The sequence below is a fragment of the Aulonocara stuartgranti genome (assembly GCF_965226115.1).
Source record: "Aulonocara stuartgranti genome assembly, chromosome: 22".
Classification (NCBI taxonomy): domain Eukaryota; kingdom Metazoa; phylum Chordata; class Actinopteri; order Cichliformes; family Cichlidae; genus Aulonocara; species Aulonocara stuartgranti.
The window spans coordinates 32,741,996-32,763,542 of NC_138957.1; the positions used below are offsets into that span (position 1 = coordinate 32,741,996).

General features: G+C 38.3%; 1 protein-coding gene and 1 long non-coding RNA gene across 2 annotated transcripts in view; one reads left to right on the plus strand and one right to left on the minus strand.

Moving 5' to 3' along the window:
* LOC309698156 (major histocompatibility complex class I-related gene protein-like) overlaps nucleotides 1-4,053 on the plus strand; it is a gene marked incomplete at its 5' end in the record, with an annotated part of 63,499 nt that extends 59,446 nt beyond the window's left edge. Inside the window, 2 exons of the mRNA XM_082520468.1 lie at nucleotides 2,863-2,964; nucleotides 3,400-4,053. Coding sequence (XP_082376594.1) covers nucleotides 2,863-2,964; nucleotides 3,400-3,449 — 152 coding nt within the window. The 3' untranslated portion in view covers nucleotides 3,450-4,053. The remainder of the gene's footprint in view (nucleotides 1-2,862; nucleotides 2,965-3,399) is intronic.
* The window catches only part of LOC309699266, a 348,161-nt gene that overhangs the window by 117,480 nt on the left and 209,134 nt on the right, over nucleotides 1-21,547 (minus strand). The window lies entirely within an intron of this gene.

Below are 21,547 nucleotides of genomic sequence, written 5' to 3' on the forward strand. Positions count from 1 at the left end.
ACTTTTGAAGTCAATGCTAAATCTGAAACTGATTCTAGTTCATATTTAACCTCCTTAAATAATACAAAAAAGCATATAAAAGGGATCCCTCCTAATTCAAAGTCTTCCTAATTTTACAGTAAAACACTCCTTGAAATATTTCTTCACTGAAAGCCCAGGAGCTCAGAGCATCCCAGAGTTTGTAGCTGTTGCAATTGTTGATGACATTCAGATAGGTGACTCCAACAGTGTAAGAGAAGCAACACCAAAGAAAGACTGGATTAAATTCTTTGAGGATCATCCACAGCACCTGGAGTGGTATAATTTACAATCTAATGAAAGTCATCACTTCTTTAAGGGTACAATTGAGACTTTGAGGCAACGTTTGAACCAAACTAAAGGTACGGATTTGTTGAACTTTATATTGCTGAAACGATTTGCTTTAAATCGTTTTTTAATTTTTATTTTAAAAAATTTTTTTGCATTTGAATTGCTTATTTGTGGTAGAGGTGCAGTTTCAGGTATAAGCTGTGCTAACATCTTACTGGTTTATCACAGTTACAGTTACTGTCTGTCTTTTCAGGTGTTCATATTTTGCAAAGGATGAAGGGCTGTGAATGGGATGATGAGACTGGAGAGATTAATGGATATGACCAGTATGGTTATGATAGAGAAGATTTTCTAGCATATGGCCTAAAGACACTGACATGGATCGCTCCTAAACCACACGCTGTCCTCACCAAAATGAGATTTGATGCTCATGAACATCAATTTGAATCAAATAAAAACTTTTTAGTTTATCAGTGCCCTGACTTTTTAAAGGAGTATTTGCGATATGGGAAGAGGTTTCTGCAGACAGCAAGTAGAATTACACAATCTGATGAAATGTAATAGAATAGAAATTTCATATGGGTTTCTTGCTTCAAAATTAGAGTAAAATAAAATTAAAGGACAAACGTAACCAACTGCCAATCTCTTTACAGTCCTTCCCTCAGTGTCTCTACTCCAAAAGACTCCCTCCTCTCCAGTCAGCTGCCAAGCTACAGGTTTCTATCCTGACAGAGCCGTGATGTTCTGGAGGAAAGACGGAGTGCATTATCACCAAACTGGACAAAACAGTGATCAGGACCAACTGGGGTAAGACTGGAGAGTTTATAAAACTGCAGCTTGATATTATTAAGTTATTAACTAAACATTTCTTTTCTTCGTCTCATGCTTGCTGTTACTGCTGATACATAAACATGAGTCTATGCAAGTGTAGTGTAAGTTTGGGTTAAAACATGATTTAGCCAGTGTTGGGGAGTAATGGAGTACATGTACCGCCGTTACGTATTTAAAATACAAAATATGAGTAACTGTATTCCGTTACAGTTACTGTTTAAAAGGGTGGTATTCAGAATACAGTTACTTTGTTGAAATAAATGGATTACATGGCGGCATTTTCCTGTTTCATATATTAGGCTATGCCCTCTCTATTTTTAATTCCACGCTGGTGGAAACCCAAACAAAACACGCATTAAGATGCTCTAATGTCTGTGTCTCAATCTCGCAGCCCATGTCACCTCTACTTGCGGCCCGCATAATGACCTGAAGAAATATTTGTAAAAAAAATATTCAAAAAATTAAGTGTTAAAGGCATAACTGTAAAGAATGTAGCTTCATGGGCAGTGTAGTCCGTGCTGCAGGGAGAATGGACTGCCATACCCGTTATGTGTCTGTGAGCGCGAGGGAGGGAGGGAAAGGAGAGTTGTCACCGACCAGAAACGGGAGATGGAAGCATGTAGAGTGCCTGACGAGCCCAGTTGTAAGTAAGCTATTAAGACTCGACTGTACACTGTGTTCGTGTTTTCCTCCGAAACAATAAGTTCTGTCGGAGCAGCCTTTCAACGCCTCTCTCTGTCTCTCACTAGCAAAGATGACCCAGACAACAAAGTGAAGCTAGCCTGACACAGAACCCGGCGTATTAGCCAGAGGTCCCTTTACTAAGGTTCGGAGCCGCAGACCTGTTTTATTTACGCACGGAATAGTTTTCTATATGAGATCGCTGCAAAAAGTGCAGCCTTACCTAATGTCCACACTACTGTTACTCTGTTACTGCTTTTACATTAAGATTTAAAATTCTAGTTGGTATTGGTAGGGCGAATAACCTTCAGTAATAGTAATCAATCACACAGCAATAGTACATTCATGTAGTTGTAAAAAGCATGATAATACATTAAGTAATCCAAAGTATTCAGAATACGTTATGCTAATTGAGTAACGTAACGGAATACGTTACAAAAACATTTTGGGGCATGTATTCTGTAATCTGTAGTGGAATACATTTTAAAAGTAACCTTCCCAACACTGGATTAAGCCCAATTTAACCCACACGGAACACACAGTGAAGAATGAGGAACGACACTATGATGAGCAAGGGAAGATGCAGGCACTAAATACAGGAGGTGAACAGGACCAAGAGGAAACAGCTAGGAGACACGGCTGATACTGATTACACAGATGAGACGTAGGAGCAGACAAAACTGAATACAGAACACAGGAATCTCAACACACACGCAAAGATGTAGACACAGAGAACTGACTGAACAAGAACAGAGGGAGTACAGAACCAAAACCTAAATAGCAACAGAATACATGACCATAAAAAACAAGAACATAGAATAATAACAAACACAAACGGCTGGGTCATCAGACTCAGGACCATGACAACTTCAGCGTGCACAAGAAGAGTAACTAATGTCTGAGTAATCTGTATTGACCGAGTAGTAATGGTTTTGTGTCATTTATTGTTTCAATCATATCAGGTCATTCCTCACTCATTCCTTGGTATCGGCACAGTTTTCTGTTTACTATTATAAAATGCTGCCATGTGTTGTTCAGCAGAGAAGCCAGCTGACACTGTGACCTTCATCAGTGCTGCAGTGGTTGTTCTAACTGTCACCATCATCACAGCTTTGGCATTTGTAGCTTACAAAAAGAAGAAAGGTGAGAAATCTGAATTTGGGAATTATTGAGTTTAGTTTTTGAATTCATCTCCGAAATCTTACTGCCAGATCAGTTTGGATACAAACACATAAATTCTAAAGTAATTAGCCACACCGAGATGATCACAGTCCCTGAGAAGGATGACGTGAGAAGAAAATAATCAAGTAAATTAAAAAGGAAATGGACACAAGATATCTGTGCAAGTAATGAAAAAACAAAACAAATTACAACTGATATGTTTTATTTTGGTTTGTTTCAGCTAAATGTTCTACATCATTTTCATGATACATATTCTGCTCACTTGAATAACACTGATCTCTCACTTTCATAGCTGGAAAGCAGGGTCATGTATTCAAACAGAAAACAACAATCACTACAAATCATTTCCTTGAAAAGGATAAAATATTTGTAAACTGTGTATTTTTTATCTTCTAGCTCCTGACGATGGCTCTGAGCAGTCTGAGAGACTAAATCCACAAAGTTGACTGTCCTGCAAAGAGTTCTTCACTTCACTCTCTGTATGACTTTCCTCCAGCTGCTTCAGTTTATTCCATAGTTCAAAGACATGTTAAAAACACCAATCAATAAATAAAATACGGATAATGATCACTGTGAACAGGCTGCTATACTTGCTGTAAATTGGTGCATGGTCATATATTTGTATTTAGCTGCTGTGTGTACGTGTTTGCTAAAAAGCAAAAGTAAATGTTTCAACTTTATTGATTGTTATGCATCTGACAATGACAGTTTGTTAGACCTGAAGTGTGATATTTCACTGAGACATTGGCAGCGTACAAAGCATGCAGTATTTTCCAAATAACACCAAAACATTTGAAGGATTACAGCAACAGACCGTCATTTGAAAATGAAATGTTCTCAGTTTAATATTTTATTCTTCTGTGTAAATGGCTAACCCGGGATTTCCTGCATTTGATCTGTGAGGTCACATGATCCTGATCTTTGACCACCTTTGGCTACGTCCTAATTCAAACAAGGAAAACTGTTGATCCCACTATAACTTCCTCACTGTGTTTTTTCTCATGTATTTAAACAAACAAACTGATTAAATAACTTGATGTTTGAACATTACTGATATCATATAGAAAATATTTTTGTTTTAGCTCAGAAGGTAAAGTTCTATATGAGGAATTGTATAAAATGACAACTGCTATATGACATAATAACATTTTTACTCTCAGATGGGAGTATCAGCGATGATCTGATAGCAAACTGTCTGAAGCTGCAAGTAAAAACAGCTCGACACTGTTCAGATTAGCGATAAAAGAAAAAATGAAAAATATATCACTGATATAAGAGTTTGTTTCTACAGTTTCTGGACTTCTGCCACAGCAGTTCTTGGTTCCAACCACACATAAAGAATACCCGGAAAGAAAAATATTGTTCTGTATATCTGAACAGAGGTTTGTTGTTGAATCCCTGTTTAATTTAAAAAGATGATATTTTAGCATGTAACCGTAGGAGTAGTGGTAGAATTAATCTACTCACTATAATCACAATTATACCTGTTAAACAGCATGTTCTTCAATTCTCCATTATAACTGTGGTTTTTAAGTCTCATGTCCCTGGTCCACTGGTTTAAGCCAGAACATAGTAAAATGGACCATAGCTAATATAAATGACATGCAGTTACAAGGACGTAGATTTGGTTTTGGCATTGGTGGGGACGGATGATTCAACCATCCTGTTTCTTTTTTTTTCCTTTTTGTTTTTGCTTCTTGATAGAAAAAGGAGAAATATACTTGCCCACATATGCTATTCTACATGCTTTTAAACCATTTAAAATTACAATTCATAGTTTTATATGTGAATTATATAATGTTAAATTACTGACTAAGTATTTTAGACTTTAGTTTACTTCAGCCATATTCCATATAAATCAGGTATCATACAAAAATAAAAACACCTTCAAATACAGTCATGACAATAAAAGAATATGACTTTAAGGACTTAACAACATTACTTCAGTTATAATACACCAACATCTCTTATACATTAGCACGAAGGGAACACTGAATGACCTGGTGGTTTTTGTCCATAAAACTACTCATCTAAGATTACCACAAAGTAAAAGATCTCTCAGCAAAATTATGCAACATTTTAGGCACTATTGCCCCGATCAGATCAGTGAGCTGGGATTTTTTATTGTAAACATGAACTACTGTTACAGCAACATACATGGACTACTGGTGCCCACACAACAACTCAATGTCCACTATGTGGAGCCAAACACATGCCTGCTCCTCTCGTTAACTGAGATAAACTGCTGGCATGTTTGTTTTATATCTATACAGTCCAGTCTCTCCTGGTGGACATGGCAATGTGTTATTCATGGTTACATACAATTTTAGACTGATGTGGGCCAAAGCCTAGTATAACCTGTAACGTTATTATGACGGACACATTTTAGAGCTTGACTTTAGGTGACTTACAGGTTTCTTTGAAAAATAATTTCTTATATCCTTTTTGCTGCCATCCTCCTCTCTTCCTCGCAGTGCAGGCTTGCCGCTGCTAAAACTAAATAGAGCTCCCTGAAAGGCACAGCCAATCACATTGGCCATATTTGTCACATGAGGTAGGACTCTAGTAGAAAACGTAATTTAACTCTTTCTGCACTGCTGGGTGAATGAGACGTTGACAGATTGTTTTTTTTTTTTTCTTTCTATCGAGTTTGTTTTTCTTTACTGGAAGAGATCAAATTATTGGTGGGGACAATTCAGTAATTGCTGGATACTGGTGGGGACATGTCCCTTCCGCCCATGCCAAATCTACGCCCTTGTGCAGTTATCTATCTTCAGTTTATCAGTCCCAGCTGCATTGACACTCATTTTAGTCATCTTAATAATATCATTTTGGCTGTCCCAAAGCCTCAGATGTTTCAATTAATCAAAATTAATCAAAATTAAATAGAATAAAATCAAAATCAAGTCAAAATTTTAACAACAACAGTGTTGACCAAAGTGCTTCACGGTCAGACAAAAAGCCAATTAAAGATAAAGACAAAGCATTAACAAACAAAACATACCAACAAACAACACAGGTGACAAACATATAAAGCAAGCCAGATGATAGTCAACTAGTTTGATTCAAAAGCCAAAATAAAAAAGTGAGTTTTAAGACGTGATTTAAAAGACCAAATAGACTTGAAGAACAAATATCAACAGGAAGGTTATTTCAGAGTCTGGTGCTGCAGTGTTAAAGGCACAAGCACCTCTGGACTTCAGTCAAGACCTTGGTTGTACTAAGAGCATCTGATTAGAAGATCTTAGTGCTCTTTGGGAGGTTTACAAGTAGAGGAGTTCAGTTAGATAGCTAGGTGCCAAGTTGCTTAAAAGTTTTTAAAGTGAGCAAGGGAATTTTAAAATATATATTTGACAGGGAGCGAATGCAAGTTAGCTAAAAGTGGAATGATGTGATCATATTATCTAGTACCAGTTAGAAGGCGTGCAGCAGCATTTTGAACTAACTGCAAACGACAGAGAGAAGAGTGTTGGAGGCCCAAGTAGAGAAAGTTGCAGTAGTCCAGTCTAGTGGTGATAAATGCATTAATGTTTTTCAAGGTCTTTCAGAGGAAGATAGGGCTTCACTTTGGATATCTGACATAACTGATAAAAAACTGGTTTTAACCACTGTGGACACTTGCTTTTCTAATTTAAAAAAGCTATCCAAAAATACTCAGAGGTTTCTTACAGTGTGGGAGCAAAGGCTAGCAAGAGGAAAAAAGAGTATCAGTTAGCTGGCCCTAAGGGTATGATTATCAAAAACAATAACTTCGGTTTTATTTTCATTCAGGGAGAGAAAATTACGTGATAACCAGACTTTGACATCATGAAGACAGTTAAACAGTGGTTGCAGTGGGGCAGAGATATTCACATTCAGGGGAAAGTAAATTTGGATGTCTAGTAAACACAGCAGAGAAGTGAACAATGGTTTGAAAATTAATCATGCGCATCTGGTGCAAAGGACGCTCACTGTTCAACCCCACATTGCCTATTGCAATATAAAACATAACTGGGAAATGATCTGAAATTCCAGAGTCCTTGATATCTGTGATGCAAACATCCAGACCATAAGACAGTACCAGATCAAGCATGTGAATGAGATTAAAAGTGTCAATAAGAGCAAGGAAGTCCTTAACTAGTGGACCATCCTCACAACAAACATGGATGTTGAAATTGTCAACAATTAAAACACGGTCATACCATAACCGTGTGTTCACACCGAACACGATAGACGCGACCAAGAACATGCCAGACGCCTCTAACTTGACGCGTACAAATTCGCACCTCAACGCGTGTCCACGACGCGTGAAGGACCGCACCCAACTCTGAATAGGTGGAAGCTCAAACGGTAGGTCCAAGTGAGCATGAAGTCCACCAGGGCAAATCTGGTCATGACAGAACAATCTGAAGCTAGAATGGTCCCAGAGAGCAGGGGAAGAAGGTAGAATATCCATAAGTGCATGATGATTAATCACTTCATGTGAATTTAGGTAAGCCTTGATGCAAACATGGATATAACCCCGTTTACCCCATCTAGTTAAGTGTTTCCTGTATGGAAGGGTAAATGGTAGGCGGCGTATGTAGTCAGAAATGTCTGTTGGAAGCGGAGGAAAATTCTCTGGTTTCCATTTCAAATCAGGCGTTTTGTGATTCAACGGCCAAAGATTCAAAGAGTTTCATCATAGATAAGTAGCGCAAAGACATCATGGCAGCACAGAGAGAGTATAATACCAGACAGCATGCCGTGCACACTGGCGCCATCTTGGATTGACGATGTAGATTTGGGTTCATTGACTAAAAACAGTAAATAATCTGGTAGATATCATAAAGATAAAGATATCATATCATATCATAACATATCTAACATGATTTGACTGCATCCAGTAGCAGGTGACACTAAATAAAAGTATAAGTATAAGTGATAGGTTTTGTATTGTTGATTGTCATTTATGCTTAGAAACATTTACTCACATATGCTTAGAAGTATATAATCATTTGTAGATTGAAAGAATGTTTCATCCTAAAGTAACAACTCTGTGTAGAAGGGAGTGCATTCATTCCTCTAGAGTGTCCTTGGTATAAATCACATACTCCCTAGGAGAGTTTATCTTTTCTTATTGATTTATCATCATCATCATCATCATCATCGTTTATTTGTATAGCACTTTAAGAACACACCAGGCAGACCAAAGTGCTGAACAACACAGATCAAAACAACAACCAAATTAAAAATACCATAAAATCATTACAAACAATAAAATTTATGGTATAGCAAGCACACATATATCTGTTTAAGTATAAGAGCCTTTTGTTAGATGGACCCAGACGTCCTGGCACCAGCTTTGGGGAGTCTTCACAGGGTCACATCTTGACCTCACACACACACACACACACACACACACACACACACATACACAGGCAAGATACTCTTTGTGTGTATGTAGACGTCATATGTTAATGAACCTATGTATATTCATGTAACCTCAATAAAAGAACAGTGGTACGGGAGAACGGACGAGAGCAACCGGGTCAGGCGAGGGAACGGCGCCTCTTCGGTCTCTCCCGTGCACGAGAAACATGAAGAAGCTTGCCTACTTGTGTCTTGCTTTGCAGTGTAATTATATTGTCTTCAACGTTCCAGCGGATAGGTACAAGCTATAAACCTATCAATAAGATAAAAATAAAAAGACGCAATACAGTGAAATAAATGTTTTAAGTAACATTTATTTCAGCAGTAGGGTTAGAGTAGGCTTCACATGCCACGTGCTGATTTGTCAGAGGACTTCTTTTTATGCAAACACCTCCTTATTTCAAGCTCATTGTGTACTTTGTCAAGAGTCTTTTTTATATTACTAAAGAGCTGTAAAAAGCCTTTTAAGGAGCTGTGGTGTGACTGAGACACGGCGGGTCCAGGGATCATAGGTTTGAGCCATTTTATTCAATATTTGTCACACCACAACACACCCAAACCCCTGAGTCCCCGTGTTTTTAACTAGGCGGGCGTGATTAAGGATGCCATGCAGGTGCGTCCGCCCTCCCTGCATGGCACCGCAGACCACGCCCCACCACAGGAGCCTAATCCAATTAAATCATCAGAGAGAGATGAGAACAGAGAACCACTGAAAGCTGTCACTTACCAAAGTTTATGAAGGGAATAATACGAGGGACAGCGAGGCGAAAGAAATAAAAACTTCTAAAAACAAAGCAAAACAGTGGAAACAGATATGAGTAGAAAGTGGGAAGAAGTGGATTCAGCTTTAACCCTTTAAATGCACCAGACAGTTAAACCAGGAGTACAAGAGGACTCACACTCAAATACCTGCACTCAAGAGAGAATAGACACTTGCTATTGTCATTGGATGTGATGGATATGAGATTTATTATCTCTCATAATTGAAAGCTAAATTAAAAAAAAAAAACAATATAGTTTAGAAACAGAAATATTATAAGTGATTTAAAATGCTTAAAATACCATAAAAACAGACATAAAGCCTTAAAAGACAGATCAAAAGCAAAATATCCAAAGGTGCTACTGTGCATCTAGAATGAGTGTCATGACTTTATGTGTTTCTAGATTTAAAAAAAGTTATTATTAGTTATTATTTTAAGGAAAAAAGTTATCATTTTACTCCTTTTGAATAAATCTGGATTTATATCTATAAACTTAATTTACCTTCCACTGCACATTTAGATAAATGCAACCAGTGAGCATTTAAACACGACTACTATGTAGTTTACTTGTGAACATGAGTTAACAGTTACTCGTGACCCTGGGTTTCTGTAGCAGTTTTCACTTCTCTGTGTGAGTCACACTTTTCTTGAGTGACTTGTGTCATATGATATTCTCCATATTCCCTGCCACCCACTCTTCAAAATGACCGTTTGACTCTGGCTGTATTTTATATCTTCCACAGCTTAATGTTTTTATACTTTATAAATACTACTGATTAAACTTCTCCACATGTAACGTGATAATGTCTTATAGACCACTGGTGCACAGGTTGCTGTACATTTCCTGTAAATTAGTACTCAGTTGGATGTTTGTATTGTATGAACAGGCCCAACTTCAATTTTTTTCAGCTCTGTTTGTCTATGTTTATGTTTATGTAGGCCAAACTATCTAAGTAACTCTATACATGACTCTGTTGTGCCAAGAGAGAAACAATATGAGGATGTGAAGAGTGGCAGAGAAGTATGTGAGGGCAGTGCAGGAAATGTATGAGGACAGTGTGAGGTGAAGTCAAACTGAATTTCTGTTATTACTGTGGCCCTTGTGCAGTACATTTGCAGCCCAAAAGGGGATGATTAATTCGAACCTGAGGGACATGGAGTCTTCCTACAGGTTAACTCTATAAACTGCTTTTAATGTCCAAGGAAATACTTTTAAATAACCCTAAAGAACACTGATCAAAATAACCTTTAACTTCAGCATTACATATTACAAGGTTTTGTGTTTCTGTGGTTTCCTGTCTTCATTAGTCATCACACCAATAACACTTTTCTGTTTGAATTAAGATGCTCCTTCACACCAACTATGAATCATTGTTTGAACTTTCTGGCATCATCAGGTTGTGAGCTTCTCTCGCATATTCAGAGGCTTTTAAAAATATTTTTATTCACATGTGGGATACTTCAACTCAGAATGTACTTATATTAAAGTCACCACATTAAGGTGTTAGGAGTATTACCCTCACATGAATTTTCATTAAAGTGATTTATAATGAGGCCATGGAGAGTGAGTGGGTCATTGAGCTGTCTCTACTTTGATACATTCAACTGTTTTTTAAACTCATCATTTTTCTGACACCAGGAGGGGGAAAATGATGAAGTGAGAGCAGTGAAACTGAGTGTGTTCATGAAAATAGAAAGCAGCTGATAATGAATAGCAGGAGATGACTGATAGCAGGTTTAAACTGATCGGGCTGATCAATACATGGTGACTGAGACAGCTTGTTTTTGTCCTAAAAACAGCAACAACATTATAACATTTTACATATTCTAGGCAATTCTGTTTGATTGGACATCTTTCTTTTAAAGCATCATACTGGGAGTGTTTTCAGATTCACTTCATCCATGAAGAGACGTTACAAGCAAAGTCATTAACAGTAATGTTTAGTAACTTTGACACTGTGATATATTCTTCAGGTTTCGTTCGGCATCAGCAGTGAGGTTTTATATATCTATAACTCATATTTCATCTTACTTATTTTCATACATTTAACCTTTTATTTAAAGCTACTGGCTGAATTCTGACGGCATCAGAGGTCTGAGATCACTTCCCAAATTTGCCTGAAAAATGTAACTGGCAGTTTACCTGAACAATAGGAAAGCAGCAGAGGAGACCCTTGTGCCTACTTTGAAACGCTTGGGCCGCTCTGCCCACCACAGTTTCAAACTGGTCATGTGACTGCATGGCCACATCTCATTGGTAAAAAAGTTACCGGAAACTCCACTGGCGGCATGTTATCTAATGTGTTAAACAAATTTTTTTTTTTTAAAAGTAACGAGTCGAATTTTGCAAATGTAGTGGAGTAAAAGTACCTTTTCTTCTTTACAAATGTACTCAAGTAAAAGTAAAAAGTATAGTGCAAAAAAGGTACTTTAAAAGTAATTTTTTTTTCAAAAACTTACTCAAGTAAATGTAACGGAGTAAATGTAACTCGTTACTACCCACCTCTGGTCACAGATGACACATTTGGCATTTTTTTTTTTTTTTTTGCTGGTTTGTCGGTAGCAGCTCCTGAAACGCAAGTCTGCCACACATCTGTTCGACCCAATCCAGTTAATCTAAGCGCCAGTTAATCTGGAACACTGGTTCTACAGGGATTTAAAAATAGTTACGCAAAACAGAGCGTGCCCGCTCCGACCAGCTTTAAAGGGTTAATAACGAAGAACATTAAAACATTACTGTTGGCCACATGTCAGCAAAATTATGTGACATTAGCAATGTTTGTACTTTCAGCGTTCACTTGGTTTTAAAGTCTTTACTTTAAAATATACGCCGTTCAATAGTTGACCTTAATCTTACAGAGAATGTGATGATTTTATGGATAATTAAAGTCAGTCATATATCCACAAACACAACAAGCTGAAAGTCAGTGATGCTGCTCGGTTTGCAGTCCTGAATATCACGGTACAAGCAGGATTCACTGCACTGTTAATGTTAGCTATGTTATATTGCTGCCTCTATTCGGTGGTGTCGAGCCAAACAGACTTTAATGTGTGTTTGAACGAGCTGACGGTTCACTCGTTAAGCTGAAAGAAAGATGCTTTAATCACAGGAGTCACATATGTGTCCACTGTACCATCTGGGAACTCTTCTTGTTTAGCACTTGTAATAACACAAACACTAAATCCTCCTTCTCTTGTGCTGTTTTGTAGCAGTGTGTATACCTGAGACTGTCACCTGTCTGTCTGTCCTGCAATCTCTTTGTTTCTTTCTCTCTGATTGTGTAATATGAACATGTATTTATAAGTTACACTTGTGTTTGAATCCTGCAGCTTATCACACGTTTGGTTTCCATGTGTGACAACTGCAAGTGTCCAGAGTGAGGACAGACTGAGGGACCCACTGCTGCACATCATCTGTGAGGCTTTGCACCCCTGATGATCCACCAGGACAAACTCAGTAGTGTGTGAGGAAGAGGAGGAGGAAGAGCCAGCAGCAGCTGACAGATGGAGAGAATAGACAGACTGTTTCCTGTTTGTGAAGGACTGCTAGAAAAGTTTAAAATAACTAATTGTCTGTCCTGAATCAGTCTCATTAGGTAATGTTCAAATAATTTTATCATCCCAGTGTTTTCAGTGCAGGAGAAAGTACTCAGGGCCTTCAAGTTACACACTATGAAAGGCAGAAACAAGTTTAATATTCAGAAACCTAAAGTATGTATCAGCAGCAGAATGGAACTAAAAATAAATGTTTGTTTCAGTTCTATGAAGCTTTGAGTATTTAGGATTATTAGTACTGCTGTGTTTGTTGCATCATATTGCTGTAATTGTTTATATGCTTTATATATTCTGAGGTAAGTTGATCTATAGTGTGTTAAGGTTCAAAAATATTGGGGATGGAGACAAGAGAAAAACCACAATAACAACACTGGTCCGGTCGGGTTGAGTCAAATGATGGTTTTAATGATCACACGCGTGGGAGATGGACACTAATGCAGACAGCCTCAAAATCTCAAAATGGTGGAGCATTGCTCAAACTTTTATAGCCTCTGGTGTCTCCACCTTATCATAAAACCTAAACATTCACATGCTTTCTCTCACACAGCACCTAAGCTACGACCTTGGCTCCCCGTTTATCTGCTCCTGCTGAGCTGGGGCAGAAAACTCCAGCATGTTCTGTTCTCTTTTAATCAGACAAATAAGGCGATGACTTTCTGCAAACAGTATTTCTTATAACTCAGCAGTATAATGCATCATAAAACAATATCATTCATTCACAATAAATCAACAGTTTAATATAATGCACATCAGTTTAACTAATGCAATAGTTATCAGCTTCTTCTAATTCAGGAGAATAATGCAAACTAAAATTACATAATAATTCACAATCTTTAATTAGGGGTATAGCATGGCATAAAATAATATTATAATCTAACAATTCCCCCTGATGAGGTCATTAGAATAATGACCTCACCAACACCCTTCAATTCAGTGTGGCCGGGTTCATTTCTTCTCACTCCTGAGGTCCTTTGTCCCCCTGAGGGGCGAACCATATGTGGGATGACCTCTGTGTTTGCGCAGTTCAGATGCTAGAAAAACTATTATTCCAACAATAGCGGGTACAGATGACACTCCCCAGGTCTCCCACAGCTTTTAGCCTTTATTTTATTGCTGCAGCTACCAGTGTCGTCCAGTTGGGTGATCCCCTGCTCTTCATTCTTCAACCTTAGGGGTTAGACAACCCTTCAGTCGTGGCACAGATCAGGGGATTATTCTGCCCCGATTTCAAACAACGATCTGTGTATCCTCCAGAAAAAGGAACAGGAAGGTGCCCCCTTTTTTTTCCCCAAAAGCCTCTCGAACTTCGTTGGTCTGGTGTTCCCGGATTTCCGCCAAACCCTTCATGGTTATTGCTGTGTTTATGGGATCCATCCTTTTGTGGTGACTAGCTGGAGCCCAAACGCCATGACCCTTGGACCCAGTTGATGTCTCGGCAGTCACTGTGTCTGTCTCTGCTGCGGAGGATCCTCGCATATCTGTGACCTCGTCTGGTGTCTGTTCCTTTCCCTGTAAGAGACAGAAAACCAAAACACCTCTCTTCCTAACCCTAATAATCTAATGTTGTTATCTACTGACCTTCTAGTGACTCAGAATTGGCCTAAAACATTCAGAATGTCCCAGGGACTTATTCTAATCATATCCTATGTGTGTGTAAGTGTGTTTGCATTTAGCCCTCTGCACTCAAGGCATTTCCTACACTTTATCAGTCCGGACAGTCACGCCGAACGAAGCTTCTGACCTTCAAAAGGCCGAGTGCCAACTCGTTATAAGCACATTTGCAAGATATGTCTGAAAATTATTGAAACCCCTCTTTTTAACAAAAGACAAAGAAATTAACAAATCTTCTAAACGCTACTCAGTTCATTTCAATGAGTAATGATTAAACATGAAAGTGATGATTTATACTTTTTCACTGATTCTCTAAAAGGTCCGTCTTCTCGGACCGCTATTAGCTTAAGCTTTACCATACCTAAGGTATTAAAGACACAAATGAAGTTATAAAATGTTCAAATAATCCTTGTTTGATGTTAAAGCTCCACTTCCCCCCCCCCCCCCCTTTTTTGACACATTCCAATGTGTCAAATCAACGGAGCTAGAACATTAAAAGAAAAGGTTAGGCAGCTACAAAGTTTCCCAGACTCTTAAGGTGATCCGCGTGTAATGTTCTGACTCAGGTATTTAATATTTTAATAAATGTCGTTTAATTAACTGCCACTACTTAAACTAAACTTAAAGACATAATTGAAGAAAAAATCACAAAGAATAACATGATATCAGTGTTTTGTAAGCGCGTGCGGCCTTCTATGCTCGAAGCCTTTTCCCTCAATAGATCAGTCAGACATTCGCGCTGACTGTAGCTTTTAACCCTTATTAACTTGAGCACAACTCTACAATGAGCAACAAGTTGCAATATGTATAAAAATGATCATGGTTACACCTGCAATGAAAAATTATATCATTATCCTAACACCTGTAAATAAAGATTCATCAGAGGTTATAACAATCACAGGAACACAGATGTTAGTACAAGGTCAAAAGCTTCAATAAACGATCATCGATGCAATGCTTGTTGCATGATTCTCCTACAATAATAATGCTGATATTAAAATAACAGTATAACACCCCCTTTTATCCCGTTTCACTTGACCCATAAACGTTTGTAAATGCCTCTTTTACTCTTAATTTTATTTCCCCCTGTTCTCCCCTTACTAACCACAGCAGGGGGATCTTAGTTTTGAATCAGCCATGAATCCAGCTCACCTGATTCATCAGTGAGCTCCATCATCACTGGCGTCTGACAGGGTGGCGCTGCATACTCTTCCTTTAATGTCACTATTTTCAACCTGTTAATTAGAGTGTTTAAACCTGAAGTCGACTACGTCCACAACAAGTCAATACAGCTGTAAATGTGGCCAATTATCAATCTATTACCAATCAATAACAACAGATAACTTCTATTTTATGCATGCTTTTAATCAACCACTCACCCAGAGGATCTCCAATCCCAGGAAATTCCTTCTCCTCCTTTAATGAGTCTGTCCTCCTTCCATGCCCTGGTAACTGGTCCATCCAGAGCCATATGATCTCAAATATACATGCAACAAGCCAAACCACACCTCGGTCACACCAACCCTCTCCTGCCCCGAAGATGTCCAATGCCATCCTAGTATGGACTGAAAGTGGCTTTAACGCTGACTGTCCTGACAATCCATCTTATACATTTCCTGGTCAGATTTGCCAATCTCTGCACCAGGGTTTTAAACGTTTCGCCATTTTCATTAGTTGTTATTTTCTATTTAGTTTCAACTCCAGATTTTCAATTTTTACCAGTTGTAATTAGTTTTTACCAATTCTTTGCTAGTTTAGTCTAGTTTTTATTTTCTGAAAATCCTTAGTTTCAATTTAGTTTTATTTGTGTTTTGCAAAAATTAAGTGTAACAAAATCTCAGTTCCATCATATCAATCATGCTCTTCTGGTTATCCTTGGGTGTTGAGACTAATAGCTATTAATTCTTGCCGCACCGAGTGTTCCTAATTTTGGTTGAAGTGGATTAATAACCTTTTTGAAGGCGATTGTTTCACACATTTATTTAGATGTCCCAGTCCTGTTATCTCGGGATACATCACGCTGCCTTATCTGGGGTTAGCTGTTTTCGGGGGATGCGGGTTGAGTGGGGGAGCTCTTCAAGGAGGGGGAGAGTGCTCCCCCTGATGAGGTCTTCTAGGTAAGCTAGGTTAACCTTCTTGTGTGAGCTTTTCAAGTGCACTTTAAGGTTTGTGGGATTTTTCGTGTCATAAATGTCCCTCATAACCCCCTGATGGCCCAGTAATTCATTTTTGCGCAATGTAGTACACATTTAGTTTTTGCTTGTAGCTCTCATACTCTACTTGTCACTCCTCTAAGTCCTGATGTTTCTTAGAGAGGACAACAGTACCTTTAAAATTATATTACATGTGTGGGGGTGTGGCCTTGTCAATTGTTTTTCCCACCTTTTCAAAATGGCTGGCGTGCCCACAAGCACATTTTATGGAAGAAAGAAAGGTAAGCTTGATATTTACCTTTAAAATGTTTTGTTAAACTCAGATTTTTATTTTATTCAAAAAATAAACATCTAGTAAATAATTTGAGGGGTCTTTAAGAATTAGGCTTATTTAGTTTCACAGAGAACATGACTAATTTATTAATGTGTGCTCTACACATTGGGACTTTGTACTTATATTTGTTTCACTGTTTCCTAATAGACAACTTTTGACAAAGGCAGAGAGAATTCATAGCAGAATTATTGAGGGAGATTCAAACATAGATTTTTCAAAAGATAAGAGTCATGTGAGCCAGGTAGGGAAGGGTGAGAACCCACTAAGAGCCACACAAAGATTATCGAGATGCAGTGGCAGATGTAATAGAGGAAAACACAGGGCCACCTAAAATCTGTCATCCTATTTGGTGCAAAACCAACATGTAGGAGAATCTAGAATTTTCGATTTTGAGTTAAAAATAAAATATGGGTAAAATGCAGAAATCTTTTTCAGTAAAGTAAAAAATAAGAGTCGCAATTATAGTTGAATCCATAACACCTAATTGTTTCTACAAGATCACGTCGTTGCTAAAAGTTATCAGTGATCTCAATGTGTGAAAAGAACTCACAGTATCTGGAGTTTAAGCTCCTCTTGGCTGAGAACCCTGGGACAAACATGTGAACAAGGCTTGAATAGTACCAGTAATTGAGATCTCTCTCCAAAGATCAATAAAAGGAAGCCCCCGTCCGATGAGAGTGTAGCAAAATATGGTTCACTCCACTTGCCTGAAATAGTTAAGAGTCCAAGGCATTTCCGTTGTAGATGGTTGGGTGCAACAGTAAAACATATGTGAGATGTGGGAAGTGCCAAATGTTCCTTTGTGTCTCCAAATAAAAAAAAAAAAATCACAGTACTTCCTCAGATATCATAAATAAATTGACTTTTGTGAAATAGAAAGCCCAGTGCAATCACTTGTTCCTGAACCAATGGCTTACAGCTAGTGAAGTGTCAGTGACTTCTAATTTGATCCCTGATCTACAGTTTTATGATAACAATATCATAAAACTGTAGATCAGTTTTAATATCCTGCTTACAAAAATTTCAGTGGAACATGTAATCTTCTTAAATAGCTCTTGAATGTTGTTAATTTCACATTCGTGATCAATGAACTCCCCTTGTGCACTGTAGTGCACATGTTATAAAATTTAAATAAATTAGTTAAAAACAATTTTGTTTTTGTAATGTGTTTATTTTACCGTCCCAACACTTGATTTATCTTAAAAAGAAAAAAGAAAAAGAAAAAATGAAAATACTTATCAATGCAACTAAACAGATTTTGCTATAAATCCAGTTAATTTTAGTTAATTTTGTGAACATTCATTACAGTTTTAGTTAGTCTTCCTTTTTGTTTTGATTTTATTACCGTTAATGCAAATTTTTCCACTTCTAGTTTTCGTTATTTCATTTGTTGTCTTTAATAATAATAATCTTCTCTACACCCTTGAATAAACATACTTAATATGATCAACATTTTTTTTTTTTTGCTGTGTATCAATTCACTTTTTTTTATTCAAATGCTCCAGCCTTATGTGGTTTATGATATGTGTTGATCTAAACCTCCACTCTGTCTCTAAATGTTTGAAGAATTTTTAAGTTCAGGGTCAAATTTTAAGAATTTGACCATAGGTGAAAGTTATGGCGTTATCACCCCCTTTTGGGGATTACCTTTTTCCAGTTTTGATGATATTCCTCCCCATTCTCTATTTTTTGCAAGTACCCCTCTTCGGTGGCGAGAAACTGTTGGTGTGATCAAGCGGGTGCTGTAAAAACAAAAGCTCAGGACAGAACAGTCACCAGTCATGTACTTCATTCAAAATTAACATATATTAAACTTCATATTGATCCTCTGAGTGTAATGGTACATTTTAATTTGCACTTCTCCAAACTAAAAACAATATTTTCTTTATTTTACTCTTGTTCTTGTGCAGCACCACCCCTCAGCACATGCCCCTGTTATTTTATCTTACTTTTAAATTGTTGACTACTTCAAGAAAGCGCCCAAAAGACGGGGACCGGTGTTTATCATTACATATCTCCATTTTGAGTGTGGCTGTCTATCATTCCCCTGTTATTCATAGACCTCGGTGGAGGTTTTTTTGTTTGTTTGTTTGTTTTTGTTCTTTACCTCTAAAAAATTAATTGACTTTTTACAGTGACCCACTATGGTTAATAATAACATGTTCAGTCATGAGTGGAATCAAACCTTTTCTTCACTTTAGCATTTAACATTCCCAACCATATAATATGATAAATTAATTGAAACACAGCTACTAAAACACAATTTTCTTAATGCAAACATCAGTAACTCAAAATTAGCAACCAAAGGGTTAAGTCTGCAGTTCACACTGCTGTGAAGCTACAGCTCTTTAGTCTCTGTCATTCTTCTGTTCTTGCAAACAAAACAAAGCAAGACAAAACATCCACCCTTCTTTTACAGGCTGGGTGAATTGTCTGTGGACATTCAATAATCCTAAAGTCGGCACCGTTTTTGTCTCAGTATCAAGTCAGTTAAACTTTTAGTCGTCAGTCCATCACAGTCCAGTCATGCATACCTCCACACACATTCATACCAGATATTGCTGATAATGGAGTCTCACGCGCAGCCTATTCGAGGCTCCATCACCAGCAAGATGACGTCATCATTTTAAAGGAAACAGTTCCTTGTTTGTTTTTCCTTCTTTGGACTGGATTGACTCGCTGCAATCCTTTTAGGCTTCAGGATCAGTGTCCCATATAAGTGAATTTTCTCCCAAGCCCATTATAATCATGGAGAAAAAATACTTTGCGACTGTTTTCAATAAGAATATTTTATAGCGCTTTAAAGTTCAATCTCTCAGGCCTGGATTAAAGAGCTGATTTGTTAAATCAGGAACTCACAAAATACCAAAATGTCACCACCGGTGGATCACACCTCTCTGATGTTCTTATCTCAGTGCACTGTAACAAAAGAAAAAACAAACGTAAACAATAAAACACTCATATAATAACAGATACTGGGGCCCATTGGAAACATGTCCAAAGTTCAAACCATCTTTCTCTCTCTTAGAGAAAGAGAACAATCCAAACCTCACTGATAGAATCAACCTAGTGTCAAACAAAACCCAAAAATCAACTAAAACTTCACACACTATATTGTGTAGGCATACAGGCACCATAACTCCTTTTCTTTTTTTTTTTCACTGACAAATACATGTTGGATCAACTTAATTCAATAGTAGACACTGGTTACACACAAATGTTTTGCTTTGGCAGAAACTTAAACAACTGAGTCAAATCAACACAACCATTTCATATTCTCTCCGAAATCAAACTCACACCGTTCACTCATCATTTTCACTCTGTACCACTGCTCCTTATCAGGGTGTGTGAAGCACAATACACAATTCAGTGGAGGCCTTAAGCCATAAACAGACATCACGCACAGACATTGTTTTCACAACCAAACTACTTTAGACCTTGTCCCCTACATCTACACAGATGCCCTCTGTGTGGCATGAAATACATTTTAACCAATAAACAATCAATGAGTTCTTATAGTTGTACCCGACTCCATATTTGGATGTTCGTGTGCAGCATTTGTTAGTAAAGCATTCTTCATTGCATCAGCGTGTGTGTATCACTCTTTATTGCACAAGCTTGTAAATGTGTGTGTGTGTGTGGATCACTCTTCAGTGAATTGAATCAGCATTTCGTTTTTTTTTTATTTTTTCCTTTTGCACGTGTGTGTGTCATTTCTCACTCAATCAACGAGTGTATCTGTGCATATGTGTGTTTCTCTTCATTCTGAGTCAGTGCATGTGGATGGATGTGTTTGTGTGGGTGTTTGTGTTCATCACTTTCCTGTTCTGGTGTTCTGGGTAAACCACGGCCTGAAGCGTGCCCTGGGGTCCTGCCCTCCTCCTTAGCTTGACCCTTTTGCTTCTGTAGCTCCTTCAGGGTTTTGATACGCAGCTCAATCGTCTGGATGTCAGTGTCAAGCTCCAGTCTACGCTGCTGCTCCAGCTCTTCCTCTGTTTCTCCCAGCCAATTCAAGATTTTGTTCAGGTCAAAGTTCAGCTGCTGTCACTGCTGCTCGTTCTGCTTTATTCTCATCTCCTTGCTGAGGTCCTGAGCCTGATTTCAAGTCGTGTGTCTGGGACTCCAAGTCTGATGGTTTCGATAATCAGCCAGCTCCTCCTGAGCCACGCTCAGTTTTCTGCTCTGATGCCTTGAGCTCTTACTGAGGGCAGAAACCTCACAATCTTTTCCGTCCACTTCAGATTCAAGTCCATTGATGTTTTCCTTGCTTTGCTCCACGGCCTTTTGCGGCTTTGCTGTTCGGCTCTTCTCAGAGGTCGGCTCCTGGCCGAGCCCCGACACCTGTGCCTTCAGCTTATTTTCTCCTGGTGTTTTGTCCATTCTGAGGTGCCTCCTGACCTCAGTTACTCCTCCTGTTTCTGGCACGCCCTTTTTGCTGCCCGATGGTCATTGTTGGTCCGTCACTGTCCTGCACAGTTTTAATGCAGAGTGGTTAAGGTCAGCATGGTTTTGCTCGGCCTCTCTTTTCATCTGGGCTTAACGGGCGTCTCGTCACAGCTCTGTCAGCTGAAGCTGTCTTTTTCCATATGGCAAGAATGTAAAGAGTGTGTGAGAGGGGTGTGTCCGATCAGGCACAATGCTGGTGGCTTTGCGAGTGCCTCGTTTTCCAAATCCAGATGTTTATTTGTCACGTACACAGCAACAGAGAGAACAGTCTGTTGTTGGGATGGCTGAGGTCC